At 43.3% G+C, this 11,634-nt stretch overlaps 1 protein-coding gene across 1 annotated transcript in view; it reads left to right on the plus strand.

Annotated features, from left to right (window-relative positions):
* The window catches only part of HPRT1 (hypoxanthine phosphoribosyltransferase 1), a 29,111-nt gene that overhangs the window by 13,918 nt on the left and 3,559 nt on the right, over positions 1–11,634 (plus strand). The window contains exons 5-7 of the mRNA XM_019536399.1: positions 2,594–2,611; positions 6,553–6,635; positions 9,188–9,234. Of these exons, the coding sequence (XP_019391944.1) occupies positions 2,594–2,611; positions 6,553–6,635; positions 9,188–9,234 (148 nt within the window). The remainder of the gene's footprint in view (positions 1–2,593; positions 2,612–6,552; positions 6,636–9,187; positions 9,235–11,634) is intronic.

The following is an 11,634-nucleotide window of genomic DNA, read 5'->3' on the forward strand; positions in this document are numbered from 1 at the left end:
TGCTAACCTCCTCCAGGAGCCCCCGCACCCGTTCCTCCAGGGTCCTAAGGCGGATACCTACAGGACAGGTGCAGGAGTCCCCAGTCCCTGCCCCCCCAGACCTTGCCGGGCAGTTCCCGCAGGCCAGGGGGTTGGAGGACGGCAGCCCCCCCGAGGGGGGTCAGCCGGCTAGAAGGGGGCAGGGCCTGGCCTTTATAAGCAACCAAGCTGAGGCCAGAACCAGTTCCTTTCTGGCAGCTGGAGGTGCAGGAGCTCTGCAGAAGAGCCCAGCAGAGCAGAGACAAGCAGTGCAGCCTGAGCACCTAAGGGACGCAGCATGGTGAGGGCAGAGGGAATCCTGGCGGAGATGCCTCTGTGAGAGGGCCAGTTTGGGCCTGGACCCTTATGTTATAGCTGGTAGGGTTATTTTGAGTTAGAGCCGGTTGGCTAGTAGTTTGCTTTGCAGTAGGGCTGTTTGTGTGAATACCGGAGGACCGGGTGAGGCTGTAGGGGTGCGAGGAGGCCTCACGGGAGCTCCCCAATAATCCGGGAGTTCCTGGTGCCCAGTAAGGGCACAGCAAGCGGTGCAAGGGTGGCGCAGCGATTGGCGCCATAGCTGGCACAGCGGGTGAGCGCTGGAGAGGCGCAGTGTGTGGGGTGTTGAGACCCCAGCCCGTGAGGGCGGTATTTTGCCCAGTAGGGCGTACGACCCAGGAGAAGGGTCAGGGGCCAGGCATGGCTGCGGGCCACCTGAGCCCCAAGCATGGGAAGCGCGCAAGTTAGGCCCGAGAAGGTGGGTCTGGGGGCCAGGTAAGGCTAAGGCCGCCTGAGCCCCAACCACGGGAAGCCCTGAGTGTGGGTGAGAAGCACGGGCAGCGCGGCATAGGCCCCAGGGAGGGCAGGCATACGGAAATAGGAAGCCTGGGCAAGCGTGCGGTAAGAGTCCGGGAGAGAGGCTGGCACGCGATAACAAGCCCGGCAGGCAGGTTAAAATAAGAGGCTCCAGGGTCAGCGACTAGCACCCTACTGACACTAAGCCCGGAGAGGGGCAGATATGCGGATAGGGGCCTGACCAATAGGAGCTCGACAGAGCCGAGCGCGTGACTAGAGGCCCGGAAAGGGCGAGAGGGGGACAGAAGCCCGGGAAGGGCCGAGTATATTGGGCGCGCGTACGGAGAAACCCCAGAGAGAGGGAGCGCGTGTATCGAGACACCCCGGGTGGGGGCGAGCATATGATACGAGAACATTCGGTACAGCTGTGAGGCTTGGGGCGTGCTAAAGGGGAGGTTGGAGGCATGCATAGCCCTTAAGGCTGGGGTGCACCGAGTCACCCTATACAGAACGGGGAATAGTTCCAGCATAACACTGTGTACTAGGGGATCAAAGGCAGCCTCCCATATAGAACCGGATATCATCAAAGACGTGGCGGGCGAGATAAGAAGGTGCTGGATCTCCTACTTAGCACGGTAGGGGGGCGCTAGAGGGATCATGGCCGCCCCTGCGCCCCGCCCCGTGACAACCTGACTTCGCTTAGCGGTCAGCAAGTGTCATTATGATCCTCATGGTCACCATCTTCGGTCATTAAAAATAATTGTGTTCTCCATCTTGTCATCAAATACTTTCAGTTTCGCTTAACACTCTTTTTGCTTAATGCTCCATTTTTCAGGAACTAATAAAGAGCGCTAAGCAGGGGTTGCCTCTACAGTGCTGATTTGTGAAATTGCCAATATTAGTATTATTGTCGTAGTAATAGTTCTGCAACTGAGCAGTTATTTGGTGTCTGCACCAGTATTTTTTTTTTAAAGTGCCCGAAAGGAATAGTCTTGTAGGATTAGTTATCTTCACTATTTTATATTTGATAGCAAAGTGAAAGATAAACAAAATATAACCAGTCATATAAAACCATGTAACGGGGAGGGCAGCGTTTTTTAGGCAGAGTGCCAAAAACACCCAAAACCTTGACTTTTTAAGATGTTGGCGTGCCAGGGGCAGATGTGTGGGGAGCTGTGAGGGGCCCGAGCCTTGTTGTGGCAGTGCAGCTTTGGCCCTTTCCTGCTGTCTGCCTTTTCATGCCGCATTGTGGCACCAGTGTTGCGGGGGTTGCCTGCTGCCATATAATAAAACATAATACCAGGCATATAATCAGTCTGTAAGATGTATATTCCAGAGTATAATATAGAGGAGAAACTAATGGCAGAATTCTGAACACCTAAAAAGTGCCATTGTGATTAAGATTATTTCATTAAAAGCAAGCAAAATGTGTGTGGATTGTTTCTTGTTCTTATCATCAGATGAGAACAACCTTATGTTAGAAGTTTGCAGTCTAAGACTTTCACAGGCCAATTAATATTCAGCATGTGGTAGACAGTTGTCTTTGAAATTTGTCTGGCCATCATATTAGAAATGTTAACCTAATATAATTTGCAAAGCGTAGCATAACACACACATACTGGTTGCAGGAAGTTTACAGATTTATTCAGGTTTTCAACTTCTGAAAATGTGCAATTATATAAGTAGTGGTATAAACGTTTCATTACATTGCTAGCATAAGAGTTTATCAGCATACTTTTCAACTAGATACTAATTGATTCTTATCTTTTTTTCCCCCCACTAGAATGTCTTGATTGTAGAAGTAAGTATTATGCTTCACTTGGGATTTCTATTGTATGATTTTTCATAATGCTCTAGCATGGGTTCACCCTGAATCTGAATGTCTTTATCTTACAAATAGCCCTTAACTTTTGTGATGAGCTGCACCCCCAGATTTAAGCAGATGCAAAATCCAGAGCTGAACTTTCAAGTTGGCCCTTTCTCTAAGGATAACATGCTAAGCTGTAGGAGGAAGTGTCCTGGTAGAATGTTTAACTCTTTGTAGTTGTTACCTTCAGTTTGCTGGGACCTTATTTAAATATATGGTTTTGTATACAGAACAAAGTTAAATTAAACACCTTTGTTCAGCATTGCAACTATGGTACGAAAAATAAAAATGCTGTGGCTTTAGAGAAAACAATTCCTTATATTTTAAAATCATAAAATATTAAACTGTGCCCAGTGTCCCCATGCATAATTTCTGAAGTAAAAATAAAATGTCAGCTTATCTTCATTGTAGAAATACTTTTGCCTTCCACAGTGGTTCATCATATTCCTCTGGGTATTTACATGGATTCAGAGAGAAATTAGGGCTGGAAGGGACCTCAGGTGTCAGGTAGTCGAGCCTAAGGCAGAATCAGCCCTTTCTAAACCATCCAGATGGATATTCATCTAACCTACACTTAAAAGCATCAAGTAATGGAGATTGCACAGCCTTTTTTATGTAATGTGTTCCAGAGCTAACCCACCCTCAGAGTTAAGCCATTCTTCCTATATGTAATTAAATCTATCTTGTTGTAAGTTAAGACCATTACTTCTGGTCCTGTCAGGTGTGAACACAGAAAGCAGTCAATCACCATACTCTTTATAACAGCTCTTTTGAAGACTGTCCATGCCTTCCCTCCTCTCCTAATCATCTCTTTTTCCTTTGGGAAATAATCCCAGTTCTTCCACCCTTTCTGTACATGTCGTGTTTTCTAGACTACTAATCATTCTTGTCACTCTCCTCTGGAGTCTTGCCAGTTTGTTCATGTCTTTCGTGAAGTGTAATGCTCGAAGCTGGACCCAGTCAGTCAGGTGAGGCCTTGCCAGTGCTGAATAGAGTGGAAGAATCGCTTCCTGCGACTTCCATGTAACACTTCTGTTGATACATCCCAGGATGCCATTAGCCTTCTTTGCAACGTTTTGTTCTTGACTCCTATACAGTTTGCATTCCTCTGTAACCCATAGATTTTATTCTTCATTACTGCAACCTAGCCAATCATTCTTCATTGTATATTTGGGCCTTTGATTATTCCTTCTTAAGTGCAGTGCTTGGGGCTCATCCTTTTATAAATTATTTCCGACAATTTTTCTAAAAGTATCAAAGCCATTTTGAATTGTAATTGTACCCTCTGAAATGCCCCCTGTTTTAGCTAGTTTGGTATCATCTGTAAATTTAGTGCATGTATGCTCACTTTCATCCTTCAAGTCATTAATGAAGGTGTTGAACAATGCTGGACCCAGGACAGACCTGTGTAGAACCCCACTTCTGATGCTTCCTCCCAGTTAGATACTTTGTTATTGATGACTACACTTTCAACACAATTCACCAAGCAGTTATGCAACCTTCTTATTGTAGTTGAATTTAAACCACATTTTGTTAGATAACTTATTAGGAGTTGAGTTTCTTTAGGATGACTATATAAGGACATGTCCGTATTTAAGACAAAGGATATCCCAACTTTTATTCTTCTCTGGTCAGCTTGATGTAGAAGGAAATCAGGTTGGTCAGGCATGATTTGTTTTTGACAAATTTGTGTTAAGATGATGATGATAAAAACACAAAGAAACACTCATCTTATCCATCATTATAAATAGACTTTTGGTGTTCCAGTATCTCTCTGTGTATCAGAGTTAGACTAGCAAGTTTGTACTTCCCCATGTCTTCCTTGTTTCCTTTTTTAAAACATGGAAACTATATTTGCCCTTTTCCAGTCTTCTGGGGCCTGATTTGACCTGTGTGGAATCTTGGCTCTGCCATTGCTTCAGCCATTTCCTTGAGAACTGTAGGATGGTTTGCATCCAACCCTGCTGATCTGAAAACAGCTAACTTATCTAAGTGATCTCTAACATGTTCATCTCCTACTCTGGGCAGAATACCCTCACCTCTCCCTCTCTCCTTCCTGCATACACTTGATGCCAGTTGTGTTCATTATCAAGCAGTTAACCCTTTTTGGGAAGAATACAATTCTGTCTGCCTTGCTAGCTGATGGGGTAGTTCCTACATTGGGACCTCTCTTGAGGAAACTTGTTTTTCTCCAGTAAATATTGTAATTGTTAGTGTTTTGTAAATAGTGTTCTTGAATGAGGTTGATATTCTTAGGGCAGAGAAGCAGTGGCAATATACAAGTAAACAGAATTAATTAAACAAGGCCTAAAATTATATTAACTGGTCCATTTACATAAATAAATAAGTGATGGAGATTTCCAGATTCTCATCCCTCCAGGCAAAAGAGAGAGTGACGCTTCCTTTTGTCACGCTAGACTTCCAGTATTGGGGACCTAAGTTTTTATGCAGTCATCCATGCTTTGATTCAAGAAGGCCCTAAGTTGTACAAAATTTTCTCATGCTCTCACCACCCTAATATATATGTACAAGTTTTACTTCCCTCCTTTTGTTTGCACAAATATACTACAGCCACACATGATTAATGTCTCCTCTGAAGTGTATTTTACTTCAGACGGGCAGTGTGTTGAACTGTTTCTGTTCTGTTTCAATTACAATCAAATCTTTTAAGTACCAGCTAAACAAATTAGTTTCTCATCAGTTCAGTGATTCATCTACATGGCGATTCTTGTCAAATATGAGCCCAATAACAGAACACCATTCTGGCCGTCGATCAAGTAATAAAATGAAGTTTGCTGTAGCACTGTCCTCTGGCGCACCACAACACAGCTTTTCCTAAAATGTCTCCTCGGCTAGGCAAAAAGTCTCTAGAAAACTGAGATTTCCATCGGGTAACTACAGAATTAAACTGGCAGATCATAGATGGAGCTGATTTCTGTTTTGACTTTGGAAGATGTTGAAATGGAGACTTGGTACCATTTCCTGTGTCTATGCATCAGTCTACATAGTGTTCACATCCGCAGCCTTTTCTTAGCTTTGGGTTAAGATCCAGGCTACTCAGATTTTCTACATTTTCAGACACAAGCTGGCATAACCTGCAAGTAGTTGGGGTGGTGTAGTGGGAAGTCAAGTGAAGATAAGATTCAATAAGTCTTACCTGCTACTTTTAAATTTGTATAGATTGGATTTTGGGTCAAAAAGAAGAATGTCCCTCTAACAGTTTGGGGTTAATCTAACCTGGAGTAGGAAATTCAAAGCAACTCGGATGCTTTGACTTGTAACCTGTATGTTGATTTCCCGTATGTCCTTGGAATTAGAACGAGGTATCAGAACTAACTATATAATATGACTTCTTATATTGAAGTTGACCCTTAACATGGAATACTCAAATTACATATGTAATTTTTTTGACTTAAGCTCGCATGTAGGATGGTAAATAATATTCCTTTTCCCTTAAATATTGTAATGAATTTACATATTTGGTCTCCATTGCTTTTGTATCCTCCTCAGCAACTACATTAAAAATAGAGATTAGATATTAAATAAGTTGCAATGGTAGCCTTAGACACAAAAAATATAAGCTATGAATGCTTGAAGAGCTCAGTAGATAACAGTTCAATAATTGCTTCCATTATAGTTGCTATTAATGGTGATCAAAAACATTGTTGAAAGTGATTAACCATTATAAAGTATTGCCCTATCAATACAATATGACATTTTATAATGCACCTATATTTGTGCAGGAAGAACATTGATTTTTTTTATTCTCATATTATATTCATATTTTAACTCGGTATTACACGAGATTTTTGTTAGCGTATGAAAATACTACTTGAACAGCCTAAATAGCTTTCTTGCATTCTTTTTATTAACAGGATATAATTGATACTGGTAAAACAATGAAAACGCTGCTGTCTTTGCTTAAGCAATATAACCCAAAGATGGTGAAAGTAGCCAGGTAAGTTCTAATTATCACAACTTGTACTATGTTTTAATTTTTAAGAGTTGTAAACATTATTACAGGTGTATATATGTGTAAGCTCAAGCCATTTTTACCGTACTGTATTTGTTTGCTGTCTGCATGTGGTTGGTTATAAAGATGTGTATTTATTTAGGTTGGCAAGAGCACATTTCATATTTTTGTACTTCTGTTACAAAAGGATTTCTATAGTCAGAAGGAGGGAGTGTGTGTATATGATCGGTACAAAGGTTTATATTCTTTGTGCTTTTCATTCTGAGATTTTTTTTAAAGGCTTTCTTCTGTGAAGCTCCTTTTCACCTGTAAAGTGAGATTTCCCTCTGAAGTCTGACTGGAGTTTACCAGTGTTTGAAATCTTTTCTATAAGAGAGATTTTGAGGGGATTTGTTTTTTCTTATTATTATTCATACAAATCTGTTTACTTTTATACAGACTTAGGTTTTCTGGGATTGTTTTTTTCCCTGTCCAGCATTTGTAACTTATTGCCAGTATTTCCCTTAGTTAACTAGTCCAGCATGGCTTGCCTCTTCCACATGCACTGCTAATTCATACTAATTTGCACCAATGTGATTTAAAAAAAACGTTTTTTATACGCAAGTCTGCTCCTCCATGGATCAGACTGCAAGACCGGGGAAATAATTGGCAAATACTAATGTTGCTACTGGCCTGGCACAGGTGGATGGAGCCGGGATGTGTCCACCACACTGTGAAGTTCCCTAGTTGGGTGTACTGCTGGGCTGATTGTTAGTCTTTGCTAATTTTTTGCCGAATTTTTTATAACACTTAACAAAAAACGTAAACCAGGACCAGCAGTACTGAGGAAAGTTTAACAGGACTAACTCATATTTGCCAAGAGTAATACTTCTTAATAACCTGTTCTCTTACACTGCCACGCTGTGAATGTTATGTGCACTGCACAATGACAAGGTATTGACTGATATGAATTATAGATAAACATAGCTTGGAATTGCACCTAATCCGGTTTTGTTGCCATAATATTATGGAAACAGTTGTTAGGGGTGGCTTGAGCAGCTTTTTGCCAGTGATCTTGAGGTGACCTGTGGAAGGTGAGATTGTTGCAGACTCCTTATTGAAGGTCTAGTAGCACACGGAGGAATTTGAAGAATGTTACAAAGGGTGACTTGTCATTGTAGCCCTTTGAAAAGGGCCCCTGCCATTGCGCTTTACATCATGCAAATAAAATAGAACGTGCAAGTGAGAACTTTTTTTGTTACACTGAAAATGTGCTTAAGATCAAAGGAACGAGCATGAAAATCCTTGAGATGCTAGAAGTGCAAAGAAGTTTTGCATTTTTATACTTGTAAAGACTTGCCTGATTTTTTTTTCACTGCTGTGTGATGTAGCTTTAGCGGGGGAGTTCTGACTTGTGCTAATAGGTTCTAGATGGTTTGGTCATATCCCCAAACTGGTAACTGCCCCAACACAACGTCATCCAGTCAGTTACCATAAACTCAAATGTCTGAAACTTAAACTGAAAACTGATGAGTGAACACCTTCCTGAATAGTAAGTGCAGAAAAAAAGATGAAGGTAAGGTTTGCCTAACCAGAGATTTATTTTGAAGCAGCAGTTTTTGGTTAACTCCCATATGGATAGTCTTTTTCATGGATAGATGTGGATCAGTCTAATTCAAAATGAGGTCCTCGGGTTCCAGAATAAGAGTATCCACACTGACCATATCAGATTTTTCTTTCTCTCCCTGCCATCTTTCTGTACGGGGATGATGCTGTCTTACTGCATGTGTAAGGGAATACAGATATGACTGTAAAATGCTCACCAAAGGGCAAGGACCCCTACAGTTTGGAGAGAGGATGGAGAGCTTTTTACAGGACATTTAAGAACCCAGATAGGTTGTCAGATTCCAGGCTCAGTTTGCAGATGTAACTGAAAAAGCCATTTCTTCTTTTAAATGAAGATACCTGAGGTTTCCAAATCAAATGTGAAACCTCATTATGTCACTTTCCAGAATCACTTTTCACAAAAAGACTGCATTTAACTATAACGTCTGGGGGAATTTTTTAGTCTGTGCCTCTTGTCCGTTAGCTAGACCAGTGGTTCTCAACCTTTTTAGTCTTAAGGCTATAAGATTTGTGAATTGAGTGGCACCCCTTTTAAACAATTAATGTATTTATTACAGTATTTACCTCCTTGCTGAGGGGCTGGGCAGTGAGGGTGGGGGATCTGCCAGCAGGAACTGAGCCTGAGCTTGCGCTTATTTGCTTATCTCCTTGCACTGGGCAGATCTCCGCACACCTCGGGACACCCTTCAGAGGACGTTTTGTGGCACCGTTGGATGCCCTGGCACCCTAGTTAAGAATCATTGAGTTAGACTGTCACCTACTTATGAGTCAGGCAAAAGTGTTGACCCCGTCCTTGTGCTCACTTGGGGAGAGGGTATGTAGGATAAATTTAGCGGCCCTTCTTCTTCACACTTAACCTCAGTTATGTCCTAATTTGACATCTTGGATCTGCTGCTTGTCTGTATTTCAATTTTATATTGGTGTTTTGACAGCTTGTTGGTGAAAAGAACTCCTCGAAGTGTGGGGTATCGGCCTGACTGTAAGTGTTTGTTTGTTTGTTTGTTTGTTTTTGTTTTTTGTTTTTAACAGCAAACAACAAATATTTCAATTTAAAAAATCTTGATGTGGTCTTAGACTAGAGTCTAAGAATGTTCCCTTTTCTCCTGATTATTCTTGGAGAACCTAGTGTTTTGAATGTACTAGAATACATGGTAGAGTTGACCCTTTGTGTGTTATTTGGACACATTTTGTGTATTAAAGTACAGTGTGGTTCTTTGAGTGATTGTCCACATGGATTCCACTTCTGCGGCACTTCAGTCCATTATACCTGGTGTGAGTTTCTTTTGGTCAGCAGGGCCCACTGAGCCTTAAGCCCCTTTGCGCCCCTGTCTCTCTGAGGACATAAAGGGAGCAGTGGACCACACACAAGAAGGACTCTATGGGTGTGAAAAGATAGCACATTTGGCACAGGCCTGACCTCTGTATGTGACCTGTGTCTAGCAAGTGCACATATCCTATTGTGCCTCACTTGTCTAGTGTCCAGACGTTCCCTGGGATTTCTGCCCCAGTGCAGCAGAAAGCACCCACTGGGTGGTTAGCTGGTGGGAGTGCCCAGTGGATGGGACTGCCTGTCTGTTCCACTGGTATCACTGCTACCATTATCCCTGCCAGTGTGTTGCTACCATAGTTTCCCTTCGCTACCCCTGCGAATATGCTGCTATAACCACCTCCCTAGAACAGACTCGCATGCGATCCTTGCCTTGCAGGCCATGGACACCATGTCGTGATTATACAGTGAAGGGCCCAGTGGCAGTTCACATCTGACAGCTTGGCTTTGGCTGTCCATGAGATGAGTGAGGACAGGCATGTCACAGGGGAGGCAGCTGTGCACTTTCTGGATTCTGTAGAAAGACATGGTGCTATCTCATAGCACAGGAAAAGGCAGGGTGACTTGTTTGTCTCAAAAGGGCTTTTATTGCAACAATTAGCAAAGGTGGCTAACAGCTTCCTGTTGTTGTCATGTTAGCTCTCAGGAAGGGAGTTAACCCTTACTGCTACAGACATGACCATGGATACGTCCAACAAACAAAAGATTCCTCATTTGGGCTGAGCAAATGTCCCTCTTCCCGTATTTTGAGAACCTGATTCCTGTTAAACTGACTGTCTGCTTCCACTGAAGAAGCTGGAGTTATTCCTTGGTTGGCAATATCTGCTTACCAAGATTGCATTATATTCTCTCATCCTAATGTTGCTAGATTTCTTCATGCATTTCACTCAGCCCTGGGTCTTGCTGTTTCCTAGGGTCACAGTATGGCCTGAGCTACATTAACAAGCCATCCAGGAGCCGGAGACAGTCAGGCACTTACAGCTAGTCCACCACACGCTGCATCCCATGAGGGGAAAGTGACCACAAGGTCTTGCCTGAAATTTTTCCAGAAATAGACTCCAACTTTCATTTAAATCAGAAGTTGTATCTGTCTGTTTTTCCTTCCCAAGCCTTACTCCAGTCAAAAGGAAACAAACGGCACACCCTTGATGTGGTCGGGATCCTGTCATTTTGTTCAGACAGGGCAAAGTTATTCAGGAACTCCCTGAGGCTGTTTGTAGTATTAGGTCAGGCAGCATTCATTGCAAGACTGTTCCACTATGATCTGTGACTTAGCTGAACTAAAACCCTTCCAGGCAGCTTCACTAGATGCATCTCAAGCCAGTCCAGAGAGGTGATACTCCCCCTCTATGTGACTTTGGTTAGAATCAGAATCACAGAATCACTGAGTTGGAAGGGACCTAGACAGATCGTCTAGTCCGACCCCCTGCCATGGGCAGGAAGGAGCACTGGGGGGTGGCAAGGGTCATAAGACCCCAGCCAGGTGCCTATCCAGTCTTCTCTTGAAGATCCCCAGGAAAGGTGAGAGCACCACCTCTCTTAGGCCGCAGTTGGAGTACTGCATCTAGTACTGGGCGCCACGCTCGAAGAGGGATGTGGCCAGCCTGGAGAAGGTTCAGAGGAGGGTCACCTGCTTGGTGAGAGGGCAGCAGGACAGGCTCTATGAGTAGAAACTGAGGAACCTGAACCTGTTCAGCCTTGGCAAGAGGAGGCTAAGGGGGGACCTGGTGGCTGCCTACAAACTCATCGGGGAGATCAACAGTAAAAAGGTAAAGCCCTTTTCTCCCCAGCACCACCTGGGGTGACAAGGAACAATGGTAATAAGCTGATGGAGAATAGGTTTAGGTGAGAGATCAAAAGACAATTTTTTACAGCTGGGGGGGCCAAAATCGGGAACCAACTTCCCAGGGAAGTGGTCCTTGCCCCTACTGTGGGCAAATTCAAGAGGAGGTTGGATGATCAGCCTGACTTCTATGCTGGGGAAGATCTTAGAAAAGTTTATTAAAGAGGCCATCCTTAATGGACTGGCCAACGCCAACATCCTAAGGGATA

This window comes from Crocodylus porosus, unplaced genomic scaffold (genome assembly GCF_001723895.1).
Source record: "Crocodylus porosus isolate Cpor-Errol unplaced genomic scaffold, CroPor_comp1, whole genome shotgun sequence".
In the NCBI taxonomy this organism is placed as follows: domain Eukaryota; kingdom Metazoa; phylum Chordata; order Crocodylia; family Crocodylidae; genus Crocodylus; species Crocodylus porosus.